This window comes from Dermacentor silvarum, chromosome 8, assembly GCF_013339745.2.
Source record: "Dermacentor silvarum isolate Dsil-2018 chromosome 8, BIME_Dsil_1.4, whole genome shotgun sequence".
In the NCBI taxonomy this organism is placed as follows: domain Eukaryota; kingdom Metazoa; phylum Arthropoda; class Arachnida; order Ixodida; family Ixodidae; genus Dermacentor; species Dermacentor silvarum.
This window is the reverse complement of record NC_051161.1, coordinates 49,265,647-49,292,937: the sequence shown is the minus strand read 5'-3', so window position 1 is coordinate 49,292,937 and position 27,291 is coordinate 49,265,647. Positions and strand designations below refer to the sequence as shown.

The following is a 27,291-nucleotide window of genomic DNA, read 5'->3' as shown; positions in this document are numbered from 1 at the left end:
CTCCTCGTATTGCCGCGGACGGCTATGCTGTATGTGCCAGTCGACTCGTCACTAATCGAGCAGTGGCGACTACGAAACTGTATCGCGAGGCGATCCGCGCGAAAGCACGAGTCGTCTCGCGCGCGAAAGAAAGCATACGGCGCGCGGCGACGGCGGTATCGCCCTTGGACTTTATACGGAACATCTATGAGCCAAAACGAATTTTAGGGCCGCAACGCGTCATAGACATCATCTTTAGATAGCAACAGCGGATATCAAAGGCCATACTTTTGCTGGCGGAAACCGAAAATACGTAATAAATGTCGCCTCCAGCACTTTGCGCGGCCAATGCCATCGTCAAGCAACCAAGCCAAGCGACATGAAAAGTCAAAATGGCCGCTCGGGCCAGCGCGGTGCGGCAGTTCGCAACGTATGATGCGGGAACGGTCCCACAGTTGCGACGTAACAGCGGGGTTACCAATGCATTGGGTTCTATGGGAGCTGTGCCGGGACCGGCCGAAAACGACGTAACAGCCGGGAAAACGCAGCACCCGGGAACGTAACAGCGGGGTTCTACTGTATCTTCAGAGCAGCCATGCGTGGTTATCACGAGAAAATTTTTCGCGAGCTAGCAGGAAGGTTGCATAGCTTTCCACAGCTTTTTCCACCTTGCCGTGACGTCACAGCCAAGGCACTTCATTCACTCCTTTCCCCTTTCTTCGAACCAAGGAGACTCCCTCTCCGCCGCTCAGGAGGAATGCAGTTCGCTCAATAGGTTTTTGTCTTTTGGCTGATGAGTTTACGACTAGCCGCAACTCAATTCAGCTGCAGAGACCGCTGCACGCCGTCACCCTGCAGCGGCCGGCCTTCCTTTGTGAGCGACTGAACATCTCAGGGGCTGAGCGCAGATCCACGCTGGGCGAGCTGAGCCATTATCTGCCTCTTGTGTGTGTCCATCATTCTGCGATTTTCACGTCAGCCACGCAGAACGCTCCACTGCTGTGGTTTTGTTTGTGTCTGTTGTTGTTGCCATTGCTGATGTGGAAAACTAAGGTGCATAGTTAAAGACTCAAGTTAAAGACTCGCCCTGTCCCATTGGCCTGAACCCGCCGTGGTCCCAACTCACTGCGAACTGTGGGTTAGGGTTCACAGCTCAGACTGTTAGGGCTGCTGCGAAAGTGCTAGTAAGTGACTGCCGCTCCACTGGTTTGGTGCGATCCAGAGAAGGCTGAGGTATGCACGTGCGAATTTGGTTAACGCCCCTGTAGGGCAAAGCTTGTGTTGAATCCCTTAGGCTGTCACCAAGTAGCCAGACTCTCCATCTTACCATACCATTTCACCAGCAATGAACTCTGCTAAATTAACACCTACCACAGTAAAAGAGTATGACTCCTCATATTCTGAGGAGTCATACACTAATATATTTACTACATACGAGTGTACCTACACTCGACCTCAACTCCACAAAGTTTTACAAACAGCCCCACAGCTCAACCAAGTGCTCTCAGCAACTACTCACTACGCACTGAAGTGGAGGGGCATTTTTCAAGCAACTCCTTGGAGATTCGTGTGACGTGTTGCCAAAACGAGGGCATTTCTCAAGCAACTCATTGAAGTTGCTGAAGGAGCATTTCTCATTAACTCCTTGGACTGTCCTACAACCAGAAGTTGCTGAAGCGAAGGGGCATATCTCAAGCAGCTGCTTTGATCCGAATGGGTGGTCCTCAAGCAACTTCTTGGAGTTTTCTACAACAAAGAGTTGCTGAAATGAAAGGATGCTTCAAGCAACTTCTTGCAGTGTCCTACAACTAAGAGTTGCTGAAGTGACGGACTATGTCTGAAGCAGTTCAATCATTGGAGTTTCCTACAACGAGACGCTGCTGACATGAAGGAGTGCATCTTGAGAAACTCCTTAAGGGGGGACATGGCTTTGAAAATCAACTTCCTGATTTCTTCATGGATTTTGATGAAAATTGGCACAAATGTTTAGAATGTCTCCCTGATACTTCCATAAAAGTTTCAGAGTGATACCTTGAGAACATTTTATTGAGCAGAATTTTTCTCTCTTGAACTTTCTGGGGGGCTGGGGATTAAAAAACATGATGGAAGGCTCGTTGAGTATTGACTGCATAGCTCAATGCATGCTGAAGGTCGTGACAGTCTTACTTTTTTTTTTCCGCAACACAAATTTTTTAGATAGTCATTTTTCAAGTTACCTTCGCACCAAGCACACTTTCGGGGTGAACGAATAGCCACGCCATAAATTTATAAAATGTCAAGATAAAAATGCGAGACTGTCTCGACCTGCAGTGTAGTCCAAGGAACGTGACAAAAAAAAAAAAAAAAAACAGAATCAAAATAGGCAAAACGGTAACGAAGCAATCAGCTCCAGAAACTGAGCAGAAAGGCGAAAAAACAGGTTTGAGAAAACGGCTCTCAAAGTTGCACCTTCTCTAAAGTTCTCTAAAGCGCAACAAAGTTGTAATCTTTGATGTGTTTTGTGATGTGGGGCTTCTTGGACATGTGGCCTCTGGTCTGCTGAGCCTTCGTTCTGCCTTTTTCATGTTTGTATGGCATTCTTTACTGCTGCTCTACAAAGAGCATGGTGCCTGGGTTTCAAACCAAGTGAGGTGCAGAACTATGTGGGCATAAATATACAGTAGTTCTAGCGTTGTATCTGCAGACTGCCTCATTGATCGCAGCCTATAGTGCAGTCAGTGAGGCATTGTTTTCTTTTGGTAGAATCGACCATGTTACTGAATGAAGGCTCTCAGCAGCCTTCTGAATCATCTTCCATTGACAATGACTATGGAGGTTAGGAGAGCCACTGATAGATAGGCAGCAATGCAGCTGCTATGTGCTTTCCAGCCTGTACTTTTGTATCATGCCTCACTTCTACAGCCAGGTGTCTGTGCCAGCCCAAGTGGCCTAGTGAACAGAGCTCATGATGAGGTTCTCTTTATGAAGGGGTGGTATGATAGGTATTATTACTAGATATCGTGACATTACGATAACAGAGTCGGCGCGCGATGTGCTAAGTCGTGGGTCGATCCGAGGTGCCGATGTGCGAAATGCCTGGTCGCGGGTCCGCGGAATAGATGAATTCAATTATGGGGTTTTACGTGCCAAAACCACGATCTGATTATGAGGCACGCCGATCTGATTATGAGAAATGCCTGGTCGCGGGTCCAAACGCTCGGTAAGCTCAATCGCGCAGTCCGAGGTGCCGACGCACGAAATGCCTAGCCGCGGGTCCGAGGAATAGACCCTCAAGGTGTCGACACTCCATGAGCGATGTGCCGACACACGAAATGCCTAGCCACGGGCTCGAGGAGTCGACGCTCGAGGTGCCGACGCGCGAAGTGCCTAGTCGCGGGTCCGAGTCGACACTCGATGAGCGATGTGAAGACGCGCGAAATGCCTAGCCGCGGGCTCGAGGAGTCGATCCTCGATTAGCTTAGTCGCACAGTCCGAGGTGCCGACGCGCGAAATGCCTAGCCGCGGCCTCGAGGAGTCGACACTTGTTGAGCGATGTGCCGACGCGCGAAATGCGTAGCCGCGGGCTCGAGTCGTCGACGCTCGATTTGCTTAGTCGCGCAGTTGGAGGCGCCAACGCACGAAATGCTTAGGCAAGGATCCGAGAAGTCCGCGCGCGATGCGCTTCATCGCCGAGTCGGAGACGCCTACGCGCGAGAGGCTTAGCCGCGTGTCCGAGCATTTCGTGCCCGAAGCTCGGTCGCGAAGTCCGCGTCACCGATGCTCAGAATGCTTAGCCGCGGGTCTGAGACGTCCACAAAAAGCGGGATCGGCCACACTACTGCTATGTCCACGTAGCGCCCGCTTTAACACTCGTCGAATTTACGGAAACTGTCCGGAGCTCGCGAGGACACCGCAACAAGTGGAGCAGACGACGCCATCACGGAGCGAGCACCGGACCAATGGCGAACTGCGCTGGAGTCACGTGGCGGGCGCGGCCAATCGGTGGCTCCGGCACGACCTTCAATCATTTGCTTTTTGTGTGCTTGTTTCTGTATGGAGGAGATAGCTGAAGTGGCAGATTTGAAGACGGAGAAATGCGCTTTCCAACGAGACCAAGATGGCGGCAGTCGGCTGCGCCGTTCCGAAGATATCGCGGCTTGAAAAACGCCGTTTTTTCGCGATTTCCGCGCAATTTTTTGGCACCTTGGCTGATACAACAATTTTTTAGAGCACTTCTACTTGGTTTTCAGTGATGATATTTCGGAATCAGATAGAATAAGGGTTACAGAAACTGAAAATGTGATTTTCAAAAAATCGATTTTTTAGCCATTTTTCGCGATGCGAAAGCCGCGTCCCCCCTTAATGTTGCTGAAGGGGGCGTTTCTCAAAGAACTCCTTGGAGTGTCCTACAACGAGGAATTGCTGAGCGGGTGTTTCTCAAGTGAATCTTCATCACAGCTATCTTAGAGGAGCGTTGACGAAGCACACTGCTTCCTTCAATTGAGAGGTAGTGCTGTGCTCTACTCAGTGGAGTCAACGAAGAGCCCCAAGTCGAAGCCTGTTTGCAGATATCGGTGTGAGGTAACTGAACACACCTGCATAGTCCGAGGCAGGGGCGAAGTGTCGCATAATGTGCTCGGCAGTATCCCCTTCCATTTCTCCTTCTTCCTCCCATTCTTCATCCTGGAAAACAAAAATGAGACAAAAGTCCACAATCAGGATTACCAACTGCCCGTGAAAGGGCAAATGTCGTCAAATCGAAGTGATAGGTTATTTTATTGTCATTTATTTAATGCGTACTGCAGAACGAGGACCAAGCAGATGAGTGTTCAACAAAATACAAGACAAACATAGAGCAGAAATACAATCTCAAGGAGTTCAAGAATGCAAAAGAAAATTAAAATCAGTGATGTCCTAAGAAAAACAAGGACATTTGTGGAATATTTCAGACAAAATCAATGGAATGAAAACAAATTCAACGAATGTGTTTAGAGTGTTTGAACATCCTTAGTCTTAATAACATTTACCAGCTAGGTGCTCCCTTATGCAGGAACAAAAACAAATTTCTAATAAGAACGGCAGGGTACGCAAAGTATGTATTTGCAAGCGACGAGTGTGCTGTGACAGTCATGATAAACGGGGGCATAAATTTGCCTCAAGAATGATACGGTGATGGTAGCAACATTTTACTTTTTGAAGCAGATTTTGGAGAAGAAAAAATGCTAGTTTGAAGCAGCTATTAGTGTTTTCGGAGCAGATGGCAAAATATGCCATGCGACTCCTGGAGTTAAAGCATCACCGAAGCATCTCATAAATATTAATATTTATTATGAAGCATATTGCACATACAATAATCAAAGCAAATTGCAAGAGACCAATAATTAAGAAGATGGATGGTTATCGAGCGCGTAGTAAAATGAGCTATATATTTTAAAAAAAATTAAATTGTGGGGTTTTACGTGCCAAAACCAGTTCTGATTATGAGGCACGCCGTAGTGGGGGACTCCGGAAATTTGGACCACCTGGGGTTCTTTAACGTGCACCTAAATCTAAGTACACGGGCGTTTTCGCATTTCGCCCCCATCACATTATGCAAGCTGAGCATCACATTATAAATGTAACCACAATCACATATAACCATTGCCTAAGCAGCAGTTGATAATTGGTATGAGATCGAAGTAATTTCAGTCACTGGCACATTCCACCAAAATAGTCTGCATGCCAAGTCCAAAATTACAGCTAAATGAGCTATACAGTATTTAAAATGCCAGTTCTTGTGGTAGAAATGAGATCAAAGCCAATAAAGCTGAGCATCACAATGTAAATGTAATCAATCACAGTTGCCACAGCAGCCATTGGCAATCAGTATGAATCGAAATTGAGCAGGTTCGGAGCAGTTATGACAGTTTGGAGCAGCATGTTGCAACATTTCGCTTTTGGAGCAGTTTGGAGTAATTGGAGCAGCACTTTCATCACTGCAGGATTCATTCAGTGTTTGCCTTTAATATCGTTTGAACCCTTTATTGAATCTACAATAATTAGGCAAATATGTGATGATGAACACCATACCTCAGAGTCATCCTCTTCCTTGTTCATCATTGCATGGTCAAGGCAATTGCTCAACTCATGAATCATAAGCTTATATATTTTGACCAAGACTGGAATCTCCGTCCACTGGTCTGGATCTGCGAGTCACATTGAAGCAGTTGTGAGGGGAAAATAAGATTGCGAAATGCAAGTACAAATTGCAATGAAAAGGCAAATAAGTATATCTTTGATATCACATGCAAATTGTACTTTCATGCACGCATTACTGTGCACTACTGTCTAAGCAAAGAAAAAGCTCATATGTAGGTAGAGGGCTCTAAACATAATTCACTAACCATGGAATAAACTCACATCGCCACACTGTGATGACGCGTGATGCACATTGGTCTGTATGACAGTTGAATACGGAACAACCCCCAGGACTTGACTGTTAGAAAATTACAACTGGCTATTATAAAAAGTGAACCTATGTAGGCAAACCCTCCCGGATCCTTGCTGTCTTGCAAAATAGCTCATACACATGGCAGCATTCATATAATGAATCGGCTTACACGTGGCCCCATCTGTACTACCCTTACAGATGTTCTCGTAGCCGGCTCTGTTCTCAGTGGAATCACCTAGTGAAACAACAAACGGCACCTAAATAACCTCAGTGCAACAAATATACGCCTTCAAAAGTATGATTCCTTTATTAAAACGACGCTTTCTATGTCTTCTTTCCCATAATTTGGCGTGTCTGCTTGGTCAGCTTCTAGCCGAGTAAGGTAGGCTGGTTCTGGAGATAGTGCAGCAGTTAACTGGGCTGATCATGGAGATGGCATGATAAAAAGGGGGTCGATCGCAGAGATGGCGTAATCCACAGTCATGTTCACGTAGTAAGGGTTTCCACATCTAAATAAGGGTTGCAGAAGATGCAGAGTTCTATAGCATATAGCATATATACAAAAGCTTTGCTTCACATGGATTTCAAAATGTGCGTTGGACCTGCAGGACCTGCATAATTTTTTTCACACAGTTATGTCCATAGTTTACCCTACGCTTTCCTTGAAGGTCTCATTTTAGTTTTAAAGATAAGCCATAAGGGGAGAAAAACACGGAGCAGAGAGGGTGAGGCAGCGTTATCTCGTTTTTGTCAGCAAGTGCCGCGCACTCAGTGCTGTGTGTGCCATGGTGCACGAGCCCCTTGCCCGAGTTCCACAGATTGGGGTGATCTGTTCGAACTGTGTCGTGCAACCGCTTCATCACTTCGATGTAAAAAAGATGGTTGACCGTCTGATCTTGCGCTACAAATTTGGGATGAACAAACTCTTCGATATAACAAATTTACCAAGAGGGAACAGAACTTGACGCACACATTCTCCGACGTCAGTCATCACGAAACTCGTGCGGTCGGTGACAGAGGCTCAAAATAATTCAATGCAGTGAGCAGACGAAACTTTACACAAAGACCCTGCTGGGCACCGTTGGAGACAATGGAGTTTTATGCATGCCTAGACATTAACTTCCTTTACACCTACATAAAGAACTTCTCGTTACTTTTCAGTCCCCCCCTCGTATAGTTGAGGAAGGGTACAAGCAAGAAACAAAAGCCTTGTTGTAAATGCACTTTCCCACAAAAAAAAAAAAAAAAAAAAGTGAATAGGAAGTTCCGTACTTACTAGCAGCACTCTTCGACCTCGTCCGAATGCCTTCGTTCATGTTGAACACTCGGTCCCCCTTGACATTGATGTTCACCAGACGAGAGTCGTTAGTCTGAATTCCATGCTCCAGAAGCTTGCATAAGGCCAGTATACTGCAAGTGATTAGTAAGAAGCTTATGTCACAGGATGGCCTTGCTAAAAAACAAATTGTCGGTAGTCAGTGGTGTGCAGCTCATGTATTGTTCATTATTGCGAAAAGTGCTAACGGACAGAGATGAGTGAAGAACACAGGATGAGCGCTAACAACTGATAAGTTTTTATTTGAAATTGACATGCGTACGTATCAAAATCTTGATATAGTATATGTAAGTTTCAAATAAAAACTTTTCAGTTGTTAGTAAGCGCTCGTCTTGTTTTCCTGACTCGTCTCTGTCCGTTCGCACTTTTGAAAATAATGAACGCTCACCAACTTGTAATCAACAATTTTAATCATGTAGTGTGATGACGACTCTTGCAGATAAGTGGAGTGTCATCAGCACAAATAAGAATAGAAACAAGAAAAACAAAACAAATCAGAGCACATCTTAGGCACGGCTACTTTAAACTCCAGTGTGCAAACTCTGTGTCAGCCCTCTCTAACTTGCTACAGTACCAAAACTTTATGCCAAAAAAGCATGTCAGTGTCTCAGATGCTAGCAAATGTGGAGGAAAAGATGATACTCATACTGGTAATTTTACATTTCCTTGTGTTTCAATTTAAGCTGACGGTACCTCAATCACTGAATACAATTCAGTACTTCTGAAATGCTTCTTTTTCCACAGTGTCTGAGTGTACATGTCATTCACACAGATTTCCCCTATGCTCACCTGACTTTGGTCTCGTACGTTCCGTAGAAAAGTGTCTGCCTGGAGCACCACTCGGTAAGGACGAATGCCAGAGCTGACTGGCCCGTTGGTCCCGGAACGCCAGAGAGAAAGTCGAGGACTGCTGACATCTGAGTGTGCACCAGGTGCGCAAATACCAGTACCAAACTCTGCAATAAAGAGAGAAATTGATTGCTTTATTGATTTACATTCATGGTCATAGGCTTAAGGTATTCTAACTTCTGTGGTTTTATGTGTCAAAACCACAATCTGATTACGAGGCACTGCCATAGTGGGAGATTCCAGATTAATTTTGACCACCTGGGGTTCTTTAATATGCATCCAATTGTACAGTACATGGGTGTTTTTTTCATTTCACCCCCATCAAAATGCGGCCACAGCGGCCGGGATTCGATCCCGCGATCTCGTGCTTAGCAGCACGCCATAGCCGCTAAGCCAGCCCAGCGGGTAGGGTCCTGTTACTGTAAGGCTACGTCAAGAAACTTGAAAAAGGGAGGCATTAGTGAATACACAAGGACGCGTGCACAAGAGAAAGGCGTCAGACATGGACGGCCGCTATGTGTCTCAGTGTCTCCAGCATCCGTCCATGTCTAACGGCTTTTCCTTGTGTACGTGTCCTTGTGTATTCGCTAGTACTACCTCCCTTTTTCGAGTTCATCATGCACCAACTGGCCCAAGAGCTTGCGGTAATGAACTTTATGTCAAGAAAGGAACCTTCATTTGGAGGTTTATAATGAATCAGCGCCAAATCATAGAAAAATCCACGTACTATTCACAATTACTACCGTAAAATCTGGAGCAAGCCGGCCAGCCCTCGACCTTTCCCCTCACCCTCGTGCATGCTTGACCATGTTACCACGCATTCACCAACTCCCTCCACACCTCCCTTGCACTGAAGGAATCGTCGGCTCTTGCATTTCTCAGAGTGCTCCAATGTACCTCGCGGCCTCCACATGTTGTTTACTGCATACAGCATCCTGGCATGCACGCTTTGAGAGCGTCTGCCGCTCGAGCACTTCATGTGGAAGGACACTTGCAAATAACTTTTGCCTTGGCCGACATTTTTATAGTTTTTATGCTAGATTTACCCGCCATACAGGCTCCAAGTACATGCTTAAAATGACCGACATCTTAATTAAATCAAAACCATGTCATGAAATTACTTCGTTAAATTGCGAAAATGGTTTTCATTTTCACGGTTTTCAATAGAACTAAGCTCAGAGAATCAACATTACACCCTGTATTTCACTAAATCGAGGTTCGTTACATCCAAGTTTGACTGTACGTATAACAAAGAATTTTGAAGGTCACCGGCACTTCGTTATGAAGGTGTTTGAATGCAAGTGGTCTGAGCTGTACTCCATATACATTTACTTACAAGAGGTCTTCATACAGCTCTGTGCTCCGAGACATCCTCCTATATATTTCAGTACGACTGTATCAAATAGAAGTACCTACATAAAATAGATGAAATAAACTGAAACCAAGGCATCCAGTCCGCAGTACAACACCACTTCGTTGCAATGACACCCACCTGAATTACACTCAGTGTCTCGCTCTGCTGAAGCTTGCTGAGGACAGCCCGGAGCAGCAGCTCAGTGCCTTCGCCCAGGGACAAGCCCGCTTTCGAAATGACCACTGACACTAGCCGGCCCACAAACATGGCTGCGGACTCTGGTGTCTTGGGGTCCAGCAGGTGTTGGGCAACCTTTCAAAATGAAAAACACCAATCTCTGCCTTCATTACTCGCTAATATACATTGACTGAGCTAGCATAGCAAGAGCAGCCAAATTCAACAGATTGGAGGTGAACATTTGAAATGTTGAATTCTGACCTAAAATGTTAACTTCAGGTCAAATTCTGTTAAATACAAACTCTCTGATAAGCTATAAACTTACAAAAGAAGCTCTGCTCTGAAGTCCAAATATCCTTCGTTCAGTGCCCACTTACCGCACAAAAGCACTCAGCATTAACAAGATAACTCCACTTTATCATGCTTCTTACAAGAAGGTGTCAAGCAGACAAAAGCAAAGAAAATAATTATAAGTTCTTACCTTGACAACATAGTATAGCCCCGTTTGACCTTGTTCATCCCTCCAGGCAGCAATCTGGTCATATGCAACTGACACGTACGCCCGGATACACTCACCACCATTCTGTAAAGTATGCGCACAATATAGTCAACTCAAGCTTTCTTGCTCAGCAACTCTGCATTTGAATCTAACTACAAGAAGACTGCAACAATGGTGAAAATATGCAACACGAAATGAAAGTACAATAAAATTTCACGCTCTTTCCTTTTGCCTCTCTTTTTCTTGGTGTGTTGCGTCTTTCCGTTGTATGATAAAAGTAAAGTATAGACCGCTTATAACAAAAGTCACCCGAGTCGCGAATATCCGCACTATAAGCACTATAATGAAAATCTCTGCCGGTTACCTCGTGGCATGAGAGAGGAGGAAACAGTGGAAAGCTGAAGGAAAGTATGCGACATCACAAGTGGAGAGGTGAAATGGGGGGAGAAGGTCGGAGAGGGTGTTTGCAGCAGGAGAGAGAGGGTCGTGTGTCATCACACTTTAGGAGCCCAAGGAATACAGGTGATGAGTGATGTCGCGCTTCAGTGCTCACAGTTGGCAGATGGCCAGAGGAGAGGAAGGAATTGCACCATGGCGCGTTGACAACTGATTGACCATTAGGCTTTTATTACAGTCAAGTTCCATTAAATTGACCCAGGCGGAATTAAAGAAACTGATTGAATTATCCAGCTGGTCAAATAAACAAGATGCAGAAAAAATGCCAAAAATGACCGCTGGTCCATTCGGCAGTACTTATGCGATTCTAATGCCCCGAAATCAAACACACACACACACACTTTTTATGTGTTCAAAGTAGAAAAATAATGTAGAAATCACATTAAAAACAAAGTAGAAACCTAACATCCATCCGAATTTTTCGCAAGAAAAATGGTCAAGGGTTTCATATGTGTTGCACAATGGCAACCGGTTTCCTCAAGTCGGCTTTGCCACAATTCATCCAGATTCGTACTATGCAGTAAAGCATACAAATGGCATGAATGCGGTCTTCGTTTCGTATCTGATTGCACCGCACAGCAATTTCCGGCTCAATTTTCCTAGGGGGAGGAAGGTGCACGTTAGAACTGGGTAAATACCATAACCAGCATAACCAGACATTGCAAGTTACGGTTATTGCTTGAAAATCTCCCTATGGCAGGCTGAAAATAGAAGTTTTCCACGGGACATGACGCGTGTTCAACCCACTCACTGTCCCCTAAGCGATGCCGAGACAGCCGCTGCCCCTAAACGGTTCACTATTGGGATCACCATATGGGTCCCGCGCATGTGTGCTGACTGCTCAAGTTCGAATTATCCGGCACAGGCCAATTTTAGGATTGAAATAAAGAAAATTTTGGCTCATAGAAATGCACGAACCTCAGCCGGAATATTTGGTCTGAATCGATTTAACCAAAAAATCCAATTAACTAGAATAAAATTAACGGAAGTCTATGGTCTATTATCATTTTTATTTGCATTAGATGAAATTGTGGCAGTTCATGATAGTTACTGGTTTAAAGGGGACCCTAAAGTTGTGGGGCTGCGCGACTCTCACGTGTCCCCTGATGTTGTTTTCCCCACATGGCTCCCGTCTCCTGTAATCCCGCTTCGCCGCATGGCTTTACGGCGGTGTGGTTGCGGCGTATTGCGAGAGATGGCGTGAGTGTTGCGCTGCTAGGGCCACCTAGCGGCGGGGTTACTTGGGCGCAAAAGGAAGAAGGCGCAATCTCTTGACGTGGGGGTCGGTGAGCGATGCGGACATTCCGTGCGTGCGCCGATCCACGCTTCGCGAGACCGTCTCGCAAGGCTAGGAGCAGGACACCGTAAAGTCCCTATATAAGAAAAGTACCGCCATCTACACTTTCCTCCGCCGTCTCCTCTCCTAAAGCGATTGTTTTTTTATTCACTTTTTGCTTGCGAAAGCAAGTTGACGGTGGCGCACCTAGAAAGTCCACGTTGAAGCTTTCAGGCAGGACGCGCGCCGCCGCCGGTGACTGCGGCTGCGCAGAGGACTTTCAACATGGCTCTGAGGTGGAAAAAATATATATATATAAAGAAGTGAAAGCGCGTGCTATCATCGTCTAATCGGAGATACAGGAGAGAAAGAAGCGGCGTAGATCAAAGGATGGCGGTACTTTTCTTATATAGGGACTTTAGGACACCGGGATGGACGAACATGGATCGTTCCAACGCGTCACCGTTCGCGTGACCGTACATGTGAAAGACTAGGTGATGGTGTCATAGCATGGTTCAAACATATTCGCTCGCTATCCGGTCGCGGTGAGTCGAACTTCCTTGATTTGTCGCTTGCCCATGTGAATGGTCTATGGGTAGTAATTCGGCTAGCATGCATTAGTGTATGAAAGGTGCAATAAATGCCCTTTTGATTGTTTGCACTACTGCGTTGTCGTTCCTTTGTCCCAAGAGCAAGTGTGAGACCCCACAAGGTCAAGTTAGGGATTGATTAGTGCACCAAGGTGTCCAGAGCACCATTTCAGACAAGAACAGAGCTTTCAGACATGAGCAAATAATGATAACGATGAACAGGATTGAAGTCACCACCACGAAAGTGCCAGTACCAGCTCCCATAACATAACATGTCCTACTTGTATTTAGTACATTATAGTCAACCGCAGATAATGAAAACATTATTGCTGTTTCATTTCAACATGACAGAAAATTAAGTTTATTGGACTTTCCTGCCGGAGAATCAAATAATCCCGTTTCTTCACACTGCACTGTCAGTGCTATTTGTAAGACAGTAGCACATTCTCTGAGCAGACCTCTTACTAAAATTGGGCAGCAGTGACTGGTAGATCACAACCTCCATGATTAGCATCACAGCACTTTTCTAAAAACATAAAAGCACAAATCAAGAAAACTGCGGGCAATAATATGCCCGATGTACCAAATCAGCACATTGCAAAGCAGTGAGTGCACTTCAAGGACACTGGCAAGAATGATGAATATTGACAGCACAGCACACGGCAACTTTGTGCGGAAAACTTCTACTTTTACATTGCTACATCTTTTGCTCTATTCAAATGCATTAGGTAGTTAAAAATTCTATAATTCTTTTTTTTTTAGGTTTCTTAAGTTTTTTTTTTTTATTTTAACCAAGCAAAAAGGAGTAGCTGTTGCCAGCATACGGTGACAAACACTTGTCTTCATGTGCTTCAAACACTTCTCATCACATGTGATTCAAACACTTCTGAGCTGACTGACAACTGCCGTGTACGTACCTGCAATGTTGAATTGTCATCTGTCTGCATGACACACTGCACAACCATAGGAAATGCTTGCGTGATGAGGGGCTCCGCAAGTGGTGGCGCACTGCTACGGACAATTGTCTGGAGGACGTCCAAGGAAACCTGAAATAGCACATAAGCCCGACGTTAATGAAGAGACAGACCAGATACTCTGAAAGGAACTCTAGCCTTCACGCCTACAAAAGATGCACACGCAAGCCTGCTCCCCCCTTAAAGGTACAGTCGTTCCGGGATATATTGAACTCGAGGGAAATCGCAAAATAGTCTGATTTATTGATAATTCGAAATGCTATAAAATATGGCTATCTGAAGCTTATCTGAGATCTCCGCACGTCTTGGGCAGTTTCCAGATATTGTGAAAAGCAGGAACTTCAAAATTGGCTTCTCCAAGGCCAGGTTGAACACACAAAAGCTGACTTACTTTTTTCACGAACGTTGCAAGTTGCTTGCACTGCGACATGGCCTGATATACTGATCACAATGGTAACCCTAAAAGATTGCATTGCCTGGATGGAAGACCGCAGTGTGCCTCGCATGCGTCGAAGTGCTTGTTGCGTGATTTTATTCAAGATAAGGTAGAAATAGACGCACCGCGGAAGCAGAATAGCCTGTATGAATATGCACCACGCCGCCATCAGCGCACTTGGATCACAAATCACGCAAGAATGTACAGTGGTGAACACTACAGTATAGACCACTTATAACGTAACCGCTTATAGTGCAGGACCAGATATAGTGGGGTCTTTTCAGACTCCCGTTAATTTTCCCATAGCACTCCATGTATACACGTATCGCTTATAGTGCAGTTGCGGGAAACGAAATGCCGGTTATAGTGCCGCTGCCTGGGAGTACGGAAGTCAGCGGAGACAGCGAACGCTACCCTCAAACGGGCGCCCCAAGGAGTGCTCGAGGAAGAAAGAGAGACGAAGTGGAGAAGAAGGGCACGTGGTGCGAATGAACAGCCAGTCAGGCTGAAACCAGAATCTTGAGTGCGAGTCGTGAAATATCACGGCGCGCATAGCGAGCGAGGGCCACGAAACGGCCAACCCTCGCTTCACGATAACGGCAGTAAACGCAACTTCAGCGAGCGAGCGAAGTGCGCCCTTCACCGGCACGGCACGGCGAAGGGCGCATGCGGAGACCGTGGAATGTGAGGGAGGAGGGCGGCAGGGAAGCGGATTTCGCCTCGGCAACTCCGCCGCTTCGGTGGCTCCCCTCGCCCTCCCTCGTAGCTCCCTCTCTTTCAACTGTCACCGTGCAGGTGCTGCCGCTACAGCCGGCCCGGCGCCAGCTCCCCGAAGTTTCGTTTTCTGCCGTTATCGGGAAGCGGGCGTTTGCCGGCGTGTGCAGTTTCGTTGGCCGGCCTGGGACAGCGCCGCTGCTTCCCTCTGCGCCGTAGCCGCAGCGTGCAAGGTCAACACGTGACTAGAAAGTAGAGGAAGCATAAAGGAGAAAGAAGGGTTCACTGCCGTTTTCTACACGTGGCTACGATAGCGTGACTGAGACGTCGGCACGTACACGCATGTTCCGGCGCAACGCAGAATCGGCGACCTTGCCATTTCAGAGAGGGTGAAATGTCCGCCGCGTTTTTTTTTGGGGGGGGGGGGGGGGGGTTGTTCGCGCGCGACATTGAGGGGTCTTCTCTAAGCTTTTACTCTATTGCGGTGCCGGAGCAATGCCGGTCGGAGGCGCCGCCGCGTGATTTGGTTCGAATTAACGAGATTCGACTGTAAATTGAATGCAAACGTTCTAGCAGCATTCCTCGACTGTCGCATACGCGTAGCGGCTCGGTGCACATGTTTTGCATATGTGCGGGCCTTGAAAATTGTTGCTTTGGTTATAGTGCGGTACCGCTTATAGTGCGGATATTCGCGACTCCGGCGACTTGCGTCATAAGCGGTCTACACTGTATTAGGGTGAACACCTCATTAGTATTCATGAGCCTATAGCAGTTGATGTTTAGCACAAAATAAAGAAAACTATTCTTTTATTGGCATCAATAGGCGTCGTATTCGGCACATTTCCCCCCTGAAGTAGAAAGTATATTGAAGTTATCCCAACTTGAATACTAATGAGGTGTTTACCCTAACAGTGCTAACCACTGTACATGGCCACGTGTTCGTTACAATACCAACAATATGCCGTTTAAACGGCCAACCGGTATACATGGGCAACGAGCCAGGTGGACTGTTGTGCCAAGTTTCGGAACCAACTTGCTGTTAGAATCAGTTGTCCTCGCTTCTCGACTGAATGGAAGCGCCTATGAATGCGAGTGACTGTCATTGGGTATGAGTGGGTAAGAACGTGAGCGAGTGCCAACACGTGTGAGTGCACGTAAGGGTGAGTGAGTACACAAGTTGCGAAAATATTGGTAAGCGAGTACGAGTCATCACCTAAATATTCTGCTGACCTAAGCCTCCCTCTGCCCACCCAGTGACTCACAGCCTGCAGACCAGATGGTATCTTGTCCAGGGGCGCTTGGAGAATCGAGATTATCGTGGGGAGCAACCGCTGCTGCAACGCTCCACAGCAGAGAGGGTTGTGGCAGAGCTCCTTGAAGATGTCCTGGCATATCGACACCAGGATGGGGTCTGCGAAGAGAAGCACGATAACAAGAGTTCATGAAATCAATGCTTTCATTCTATCCAGACACATACATTACAGCAGTGTCATAATGATGCTGATAAGATGCCCATATGCCTGGTGCAAATGCTCCAACAAAAAGTCTCCAACAATGTCTCCACCAAAAAAGTGGGGCTTAATAAATCCAGCATTTTAAGGCCAACTTGGCTTCTTTCTCAGAGATTCGACAATGGATGCCGACGAAGTGCAGCTAGAGGCAAGTGGGCATCTTCCTACATGTCTGAAGAATCAGTCAGTGATTCTACTCAGCAGGAGCAACATGAAACTGCAGATTCTGTATGTGCGTGCACTTTTGGCCAGCGGCTTGGCTCAGTTAGACCGCAGCCAGTAAGCCAACGTATCAAGCTGGTGTAATCGAACTGATCACATGTTTGCATATTCGCAAACGGTGCCAAGCGCATGTATGCAGTTTATTGTTTTTATGTCATGTAACAATACTGCAAGCCACCGGTTGGCCATCAAAAACTGCAGGAGACCCTTTCCTAGCCCCAACAGAGGCATCACGCTTGCGTTTTGTTCACAGAGACCTACAATTGAGATTTTTTTTCCCGTATGCTTATAGCAAATAACGAATATAACAAAAATGTTTTCACACCGGATGCAACCTCGTTGAAATGAGGTCTGACTGTATAGCATGCTGAAGCACTGCAGCTATATTTCCCCACGCATGACAGTGCAGGAGAGGGTAGCTTTGCATAGCAGCGAGCAGAATTGGAGGTGAAAAAGCCTCCAATTCTGCCTCTACACAATTCCATATGCATTAACACATGCAGAAATCCAAATTTTCCACAGCACTTTGCACCAGAAGTTATGAAAACTAAAAAGAGGCTCTTGAATACCATCAAGGCTTTTCCCCTTCCTTTTTTTTTCATTTCTGGACTGCTGGAAGCTGCAACACTCCACTGTCATCGGTGATGTTTCACCAGTGACACAATGTCTAAGCTTTTTTTCATATCACGTGCACCATGGAACTTAGTGTGTTCACTCAGAGATAACCAATTAATTCAAGGCTGCAGAGCAGGCCATGAACGACAGTTGATTGATTGATTGGGTTTATTGTTCCAAAACATCACTCAGGCCATGAGAGGCACCTTAGTGGCGGGTTCTGGATGTATTTGAACCACCTGGGTTTCTTTAATGTGCACCTAAAGCTAACTGCGCTTAGTAAACTGAAGTTTTTGCATTCCACCCCCATTGGAATGCAGGCGCCATGGCTGGGAACCAAACCCGCGACCTTTGCTCAAGCAGCAGAATGCCATAGCCACTGAGCCACTGCAGAGGATGGCTGAGGAATGACCATTTGGGTTTAAGTGTTCACCTGAACCTGCCTCTATCAAAATGTAACTGTTGTGGCCAGAAATTGAACCCCCAACCTCATGTTCAGCAGCAGAATGTCATAACCACTGGTATTAGCACAGCAGGTGGTCTCACACAGCACCTCCGTCACTTTGCCAGCTGCGGGCCCTGCTATTTATGAGCCAGTAGTGGTTGTTTGCGGTGCTTGCCAGAAGCTGGCAAATTCTTCATTGAAATATGTGTCAACATGTCGCCAGAAAGACAAAAATTATTTTTCGATCGTTATTTCCAACAGCAGCTGAAAAAAAAAATGCAAGTACACATTTTCACAAAACAGAATGCTTTCTGCAGCATGCGCTACACATGGCTTAGACATCCATGATATATAGTATGGCTGAACAAAGACTCTGCCGTGCTAATCACATTCAAAGAGACAGCCTCTTCCTGAAACAACATTATCTGCAATTTCACTGGCTACTCCTCACAGTGACCATTCACAACATTTAACAGTACCTCCTTCATACACACAAAATCAGGTACTTCGAGACATCATCTAAATGCGTGGAAAAGTATTATGGACTTACCACTGTTGTACTTCAAGAACACAGCAATGGCGAGAGGGGACACCCTGTTCTCGATAGTTTGTGTGAACTGTGGGTCAACCTGTAAGAAAAAGTTTGCTGTAGTCATCAGAACATCCATGCTTGCAAAACAAGACACACACAAACAAATGTTCATGCCGTACTATATTTGGCCAGCTCTAAAGGAACACTAAAGAGCAACCTAAATCAGTTTAGAACAGCAAAGTCTCTATTCTCATTATTTTGGTAAGAAAATGTTGACTATATTACTGTATAACATAAATGCCATTGTTTCCTTTCTTGCATTTCATGTCGAAGCTGGAGCATTGGTATGCCAGTGCGACCTCATAAATCTCAAAGTATTTTCACATGTACAGTCGACTTTTGTTAACTCGACCTCAACATGGCCAATAGAAATGATCGAATGAATGACTTAGCGCGCACCCTCAGGCGGCCACTGGTAAGGCATTATGGGAATTTGAGAGAAGGTGCACCGTAATCTGCCTCACTTGCAGCCACCCACGTAGGATGTGCCTCGTAGGAGTCAACCCTTTCCTCTACCATCTTAACTAACCATAACACAACAGGTTACACAGCACAACAAAGTGCAACACAAGTGGCCACAAAATGACGTGCCAGTACTACGCTCTGACACCCGCTTTTTGCCTGCCAGGTATATGCAGCGAAGCTCATAAGTTCTGACCTGCCTTTGCTAAACAAATGAAATTCACTGCCACGACACACTGCTGATAAGACAGTGGCACACCATCAGAACATGAAGTTTTACGTACACTGTTACTTTGTTGCATTTCAGCTATCCATATGCATGGAGACCTTGGCCATGTTATGTACTAAAATATGCCTCACGCCGGTTAGGATACCAAAAATGTTATTTTGAGTGAATCTTTGTGGATGTGTCTTTCAATGCGTTTTGACAAGTTGCCAGGGACCACCAACGGATTGCGCGTAAACATTACGTGCCGCTGGTGCTTACTTCCAAGCCGTGTGCTGAAAAATACACCTTGGTGTATACTTGCAACAGCTAAGAGGTTTGCGCAAGTGTTTTTTTTTTTTCCTCCAATTTAAGAGCACGTGAGAGAACACAATGCTGCAGCCGCATGACAATGCTTAAATGCCTTTCACACGTTTCATGGGCAAATAACTTCTCAGACGTATGTCACAGAACAGAGGTTACGTCAGCAAGTGTAGCCGAAAATCCGGCAAAAAAAAAAGCATCAGCCGCTTACTCCTCACATTACCATGCATAGGGTCAGGGTACGCAGACAGAGCGAGACATTTAGCGTTCGTCGAAGCGTGAGCACAGGCTGGCTCGCTTCGCCATGCCCACCCACAGAACACATAGCTTTCCAAGCGGTTTGATGGCGAGCTTGGCGAGCGGCTTCGTCACGGCACCTCGCGGCGACCACGATATCTAACTACACAGCACATAGCTATAGCATGGCCTCCAAAACCGAAACTGACTGTCAAAGTTCCCATAACGCCCTTGGTGCCACAGTATCAGTCATCGAAAGTCATCTCTTATTCAGAGCGCTCAATTAAAAGAAAAGGCAGAAAATGTTCAAACACATTGCTGTATGGGTGTTGGCCGGGATATATGGCTATGACAGTTTGAGTTTGGTTATGCATTCTTTGTTCACCTGTCTCATCACCAGCACAGGATATTTTCGAGTCGCTTTATATGTCAGGTTGATGTAGCTCAAAACAGAAAGAAAAAGGGAATACTCACTGTAATGACGATGGACAGAGCCTCGATGGCTAAGGCCAGAACGTCAGAAGAGAACTGCGTCGACAGGGATATGAGTCCCTCCGTGAAGGGAGCCAGAAACGGCGCAAGCTGGCTCGACTGATTGTGGTTGTTGAGGTGCTGACAGAAACTGGACAAAGGAAACAGAACCAAGGCCTTGACGTCAGCCTCCTGAAGATTTTCTTTCATCTTTTTCATTTAAGAAAGGCAAAAAAGAGTGGTTGAGGATTGCATGAAATGCTTTAAATTTTTGTCTCAGACATTTCCAGCATGCTTTAGAGATTGATACTAGTGCACTTGCAGAAGCGCGACACAGCACAGTGCCGCACAATGTTCGATAGTATATATCAAATGTAGCAGTACAGTTGAACCCACTTATAACGATACCGGTTTTAACAATATATCGGTTATAACAATTAGAAGCTGCTGCACCGTCAATTTTTGTATGTTTTCTATAGTGAAATAACCCGCTTACTACAATGCCCCCATGCCGCATTATCGGTTATAACGATGAAGTCTGGCTCCTAGGTGTCCGTGCCGAAAGGGAATGGAATGCAAACTCCTTGAAAAGAAAAAAAAGAGAGAGAGAAAAAAATTCGAGCCATTGCACGCCGCCACACTTTGTTTTCCATTCTTCTCCGCATTGCCAGCGTCACGCGCCTCACGTACCCGTCGCCCTTCCACCCCTCCGAACACGAATGGGCTGCGGCCATCGCTCTACGACGTGCCACCCTCCGAAACAAGAACAGACCGCGCCCACTGCTCTGTTAGTGCAGGGCTGGCGAAGCGCCGCAAATGTGCGCCGCAATAGAGCGAAAACGGTGTTAACAGAAACAAAGCGACGGAGTTCGCGTCGCCATAGTTATCAGTGAAAATCGCACTGGGAATGAGAGCAACGCCGGAACGCTTCATGCTTTTAATTATTCTTGCGTTTACCGCCGCGCATAGCATCACGTTGGCCGCGTGCCTTCATGACTGCGTAGTCGCCATCTATGGTCGCGTCGATAGCGGCCTCAATTTCGTCCGCAGCGGTTGCAGCATACAGTAATTTCGTTTTCACTCGGTACGCACATCGGCCGCATGCCTTCATAACTGAGTAGTCGCCACCCGTGATGGCGTCGATAGCGGCCGCGGTTTCGTCCGCAGTTGTAGAAAACGGTAGTTTCGTTTTGACTCGGTGCGCGCATCGGCCGGCCGCGCACCTTCAGAACCGCAAGGTTGCCGTCCATGATCACGTCGACAGCGGCCGCGGCAAACAGTAGTGCAAAGCTGTCGAGGATGAAGAGCACCGTCTACGTCGCGATGGGCGGCGACCTGGCGAAAAAATATTCGGGATGTGCACGCGGTAGCGAAAAGCGCGTCTCGGATGAAGACGCGCGGTGCAGCCGCGCTGTGAAGTCGCAAGGCCTCCGCCGCTGCGAGCGCTAATCAGTCACGCAATGACGAGAACTGCAGCTTCCGCACTGCTTTTCTGCAAAATAAACAAGAATCTGCCATTTCATTCAGTAAACAAAAGCGTGTTGACGTAGAAAGCATTTGTTTATTGTTTTCTTGATACCCTTGGTAATTCGACATACGGTTAATTTGGGCATTTTTTCGGTCCCGTGAAATATGGCACTATAGCAGTGCCATTCTTGAACGCCGACAGCCGCGACTTGTTGCATGCAATCAGAGCGTGCAGGAAGCAGAGTTAAACAGTAAACGAGTCAACACCATCAGGAGCTGGATGGAGGAAGGTGGTGGGGAGGGACCACTGGCCTCCCCGCCATTATAGCTTCCTCACAACAGCTCTGCCATCCCCCTATTTTGATTTTTTTCATGCAACCCGGTTATAACAATTATCGGTTATAACAATAGAATTTTCCTGGCGCTTGAATATTGTTATAAGTGGGTTTGACTGTAAATGGGAGTTAGATGCATGCGTGCACAGCACCATACTTTTGCAGTGGACTTTCAAGGGGATTTTACAACTGTTTGATATAGACAATTCAATATATACCAGTTTGATATATCCAGGATTGACTATACAGTGGAATCTCGATGATACGATCACGGCTAATACGAATTTCCGGATGATACGAATTTTCCTGTGGTCCCGGCCAAGCCCCATTACTTTGCAACGTGCTAGAGTACGGTTGTTACGAATCGATTTTCGACCCGCGTCAGTTGATACAAATAAACGCCGCCCCACCGACGGCCGAGAAAGAGAATGCGCAGTCACGCGCTTTCTCCCTTTCTCTTTTGGTGCGGAGGCCGCGACTGGGCACGAAGAATTTGAAGCGGTGGCGCTTTTCTTGCTTTCGTGCTTTTCCCCCTTTTCGGCGGCCGCCCATCGGACGGAGTGGCTGCTGTGCTTCGGGCCGCGTTCTTTGTGTTTGCGCCATTTTGCCTAGTCGTAGCAAGCTATGTCTACAGAGATATGATCTCGGCTGATTCGTGCGGCCGTACGCCGAGGCACGGGAGCCTCCCTTGGCGCGTCTTCCGTCGACTGCGTTATCGGTGCCGATGGCACAGGGCGATTGTTGGCTTCGCTGCCGGAGCCACACGGTGCAAGATAGCGCGGCACGTAATCCACGGTGCGAGGTAGCGCGGCACGTTTAGTCGGGTGCTCCTCCGCTTCTCCCGCTAATCGCCGTATTTTTCTTGCCGTAGGAGGCTTGCGCTCCCGTATTCCGAAGGCGTGCTTCGTCCAAAATTTTTTCTCCAATGAGCGACAATCCATCACTAACCTGGGAGCTCTCAGTAATCCGAATTCTGCGTGTCAAGTGAAGACGCCAGCATGGTTTACGAAGCAGACAACTGCGGTTGCCATCTTGCCCCTGCCGCAGCAGCAACCACTGGAGAGACTCCTTTCAGCACTGCAGCCAATCGGAGGCCGCTTTCATCGGAGGGTCCGTGTCATACCTATCGCAGACCCGCGCTTCGTTTGAGTTTGCGCGTTTGTTACAAGATGGCGACAACGGACGAATTGAGAAGCGGAACGGCGAAACTTTGAGCTTTCGAACAATACCAAGATGGCGGCGCTCGGTGGCGGGAAATACGAGATATGTCTCCATGAATTGCGGTGATTTTGCGCAATTTAAAGCTGTTTTCTTGCCTTGCGCACTGACGAATAAATCTTTTCGGACACTTTTAGCGTGTTTTCAGCCAAACCATTTTGATACAGCGTAGATTAGGCGTTGCAGATACCGAAACGCATGGTTTTGAAAAATAAATTTTTCTCGCGATTTTCGCGATCTGATGCTCTCATCCCCCCATACTTTAGCTAGTTTTAATTGTGTTTCGATGATACGAATTTTGGCTAATACGAATATTTTTCCTGACCTCGTGAGATTCGTATCATCGAGATTCCACTGTATTACTAAGAAGTAACATGAACTAGCACTTCAAGAGACAGAGCCTTTTTGGTACTCTCAGGCCGTGTGCTTGCGTGCCATTAATTACAGTACCAAGCTCTGAACCCATTTTCACAGATCAGAAGACAGCAACAATGCTTCCAAATCTGCTGCCTCCAGCATGGAGGCAACAACCATGGCAACAGTACAGCTACAATACAGCACAGATGAGTCATCAACACACAATCAGCAGCTCCGCTGAAGCAATTATGCTCAAGTCCACATTTCACTGCTAAATGCAATCGTTCTATTGATGCCATAAGTACATCTGATATATGAAAACTGCTTACCCCCACATCGCTCGAACTGCAGAAACTCGCAATGTGGCCGACTGCGTCTGCTGTAAGCAATCAACTGTTGTTTGGAGGAACCTGCAAACGAGATGAAAAAAAAAAATGCAGGTTGGAACTCCCTGCTGAAATGTCAAGAGAGTAAAAAAAGAGAAGCACGAAGTCCAAAGTCAATAAACATAAGGCACAGTACAAAACAGACTGAGAGGTCAAGCAGTTTCTCGAACCTTTGTGTCATTTCTGGTGTCAAGAAGGCAACAAATCTGCTTGCCACCCACAAACAGCGACCAATCAAAAATGGGGAATCTGCAAAACACATGCAATACACATCATAAGACATCTCTGGACGTGAATTATATTTTAAAAATTAAGAAGGAATGTACAAGAAAGCATTGCAGGCATTAAAGCACATATTTATAAACATCAGAGAGGTCTGCAGTAGTACTTTAGATGAGAAACTTAAATAACTTGCTACGGCGAAATCATCACATTTGCCAAGACCATGAACGTAAGAAAGAAGGGGCAGAGGAATTCAGGAGTTTTAGAAATATTCACAACCACACTGTTTTCACACTATATCACTGCGAATTGCTCTGACTGATGAAACAAGTAATCGAAATGTTGCAATGCCAGCAGACAGTGTTCACCACAGCACAACACTCCACTATACTCTGTTCCAGTAGTTCCATGCAGCACTGTGGAAGCTACAGGCTCCTTCGACCAATCAGGGAGGCATACACATGTTAAAGGCGCCCTTCCACACCCTGTTGTTTGCTAGCGGCGAACGCTGCAGCGCGGACAGCTGCAGCATCTACCAAGACTGCAACTGCGCAGTGATCAGCTGTTGCGATAGCAGCGGTAGAAAATTCGTTCCATATTCACTCTGACACCAAAAAGGTGTGCACCCTCAAAATATTTCAAGATCCAGAGAAGGAGGGTTGCATAGACGGTGCAAACGGAGGGTTTAGATGGAACACTCGGCCAGTGTATCGCATGGCATGGTGGCGCCATCTCTTGATCCCTCTCATAACATCAACTTGTACACGGTGCACTCGCCGACATTCGTAAATGGAGCCATTTTTCTTAATTAGAATTTGTGCTAGTTTACTGCACACCTTCCACGCTGTTCCAAGCATGTTCAATGCAAGTTAATCATTCCCTTCGCATAAAGGAGCAGCTTCGAACAATATCACACAAGCATGTCTGCAGACGCCATTTTTGTGAAGGATGGAGCTCTACACAGGAGGGAATCATCCGCAGTGTTGTGGCTGTGCGAACTACACGTATTAATTTAGCCACTGCTGTCAAATCAATTCAGTTTGTATTTTCTAAATGCAAATTAATGTCTGTACAGCAGCACTGCATTAATTTTTTTGTTCTCTGCATGTTTTCATTGAAACAAGTAGAGAACTCTATTTTCAGTATCATAGAGCCTCAATAAATGTTTTATTAAAGAATGAAGCAAAATCGCACAATAAACTGCCCTGCGACCTGCAGAGAAGCTTCCAAATAAACACATGCCAAGGCCATTTCGTCATCCAACGGGTTCCAAACTGTGGCCCTACATCTTCGCTGCGCAAAAATCTGCGCACGCAAGTTGCGTATCCTTGGCTCTGCTGCATGGAACTACTGAAACAGAGTATAGGCTCCACATCGCACAAAGGTGAAAGTATCACCGGGAGGTGGTCAAATACGAAGTCCCAGAAGTGAGCGTCACAAAGCCACTTCTTACCTGTTGTGCTTAGGTCTGCCAGTACTACCGATTCAAGGAAGCCCCTCACGTCAAAGAGTCCCTGGCCTTGGCTTCCGGGCACAAAAGAATCACGACAGCTCCCAAGGGCCAACATGCATGACTCATGAATTTTCCACCTGGTTGCAAAGGAAAATCCAGAACAGTGTTATAAACACAGCTCTATGCTCAACTCTCTTTAAATGAATGTGTATGCACATAGCAAATCTGTTTGCCTTAGCAGAAGTGCACTAAATAGAGTCAACAACCAACTTTTCCGACATGCCCGATAATTCGAACGCCTTCGAGGCACTGCCACATATCCCATTGAGACAATGTATAAGGACGTCTGAAATTTCGGACGCTGAAACCCTTCACCATCGACTTTCTAGGCTTTTTGCCGTAACCGCTGGCCTGAAACAACATCAATCGAAGCCACCACCACCGCCATTTTGATTGTCTCGGAGCGTCAAACCAGCGTTCTCGCACGCCAATGCGCTGGCCACCGTAGCCACCGCAGCAACTCTAGGCCTAGCTGCTTTCACGTTTGCTACTAAGCTTCCTGCTGTTCGGTGCCGTGTTTTACATTGGAAGAATTCGCCGCTGTCAGCAATGGCGCCAATTTCGCCTTTGTCATCCTTGTGGACGGCTTCGAAGCGCGGAAAGTATGGCAAGAGTCAACCATTGCATAAGGCCTGTTCCCAAAAGTCAGCTTTGCCGCAATACAGCAGTGTTACACAGTCAAGCAATCTATTATATTGCATACTGAGAATGCAAAGGGGTTACTGTCACGGGACACAGTGAGCTCTTTATCTGCACTTAGTGCAGGCTCGTGCAGACGGGTGTAGAGCCAGGCAGAGGCTATGACATCGTGTGCTGCATTTGGCTGAATGGGCCATAGCCAATCAAAGCAGACTAGTATGTTGTCTTCTGCATTAAGCAGATGAAAAGCACCTGACTTTGCACTTCCTGGCTGCATATATGCCCCTCGCCTGAAACTAAAAGCCAATGTACGAGTTTGCTTTCAGCAACAAATCTAGACGAACTGCAGCTAATTACATCACAAATGCACAGCCCATGAAGACAATGTCTCTATGCATATAATAGAGCTTGGCGTGTGAAACAGCCTGCACCATCGATGAGTAAGATTATTTTAACTTCTTGGAGGATTATCTCATCTACCTCTGTGACCGTTCGTGAGACGTGTTCACGCCAGCACATTGCTGCCCGTCCCTGCAGCGAACCTTCCCTGTCGTCACCATATCAGCACCGATAGTCACAAGCAAAATGGCGCCACACGTTTGCAATGACAGCCTGTTTATTTGTCGTCTGCTACCTACACTCAACGAAACTTCAGTGCAGAAAATGTAGTTCTTATGCTACACTACTGCTATGATGTACTGGAATAGGGCAGTGTGTCATCCGGGGGCGAAAACATGCCTCTTTTTGCGTTGACGGTCTGGGGTGTTGGAGCACCCCGGTCTACTGCAGTGTCATCTGTCGCTGCAGCCTGAAGCCATTGCTGGCAAGCGCAGCCATAATGGTACAACACAGGGCCTCCGGGATCTGCAGTTATGGTAGTCACGGAGGTCATGCATATCCGTGCGGAGCTCGCCGATAGCTTGCTGCGATTTTTCCTGCCGCGTTCGCACACTTTTTTTATGTGCACGGCAAGCGCTGGGTTTGTAAAAGGTTTTTTTTTTTTGTGTGTGTGTGTGTGTGT

At 46.6% G+C, this 27,291-nt stretch overlaps 1 protein-coding gene across 1 annotated transcript in view; it reads right to left on the bottom strand.

Annotated features, from left to right (window-relative positions):
- Nucleotides 1-4,367: 4,367 nt before the first annotated feature.
- LOC119462116 (importin-9-like) overlaps nucleotides 4,368-27,291 on the bottom strand; it is a 35,025-nt gene continuing 12,101 nt past the window's right edge. Inside the window, exons 12-24 of the mRNA XM_037723461.2 lie at nucleotides 25,572-25,708; nucleotides 24,067-24,145; nucleotides 23,840-23,920; nucleotides 20,137-20,284; nucleotides 18,393-18,471; nucleotides 16,312-16,460; nucleotides 13,843-13,971; nucleotides 10,586-10,687; nucleotides 10,066-10,239; nucleotides 8,514-8,680; nucleotides 7,665-7,798; nucleotides 6,028-6,143; nucleotides 4,368-4,641 (exon numbers count right to left, since the gene is read on the bottom strand). Coding sequence (XP_037579389.1) covers nucleotides 4,492-4,641; nucleotides 6,028-6,143; nucleotides 7,665-7,798; nucleotides 8,514-8,680; nucleotides 10,066-10,239; nucleotides 10,586-10,687; nucleotides 13,843-13,971; nucleotides 16,312-16,460; nucleotides 18,393-18,471; nucleotides 20,137-20,284; nucleotides 23,840-23,920; nucleotides 24,067-24,145; nucleotides 25,572-25,708 — 1,645 coding nt within the window. The 3' untranslated portion in view covers nucleotides 4,368-4,491. The remainder of the gene's footprint in view (nucleotides 4,642-6,027; nucleotides 6,144-7,664; nucleotides 7,799-8,513; nucleotides 8,681-10,065; nucleotides 10,240-10,585; nucleotides 10,688-13,842; nucleotides 13,972-16,311; nucleotides 16,461-18,392; nucleotides 18,472-20,136; nucleotides 20,285-23,839; nucleotides 23,921-24,066; nucleotides 24,146-25,571; nucleotides 25,709-27,291) is intronic.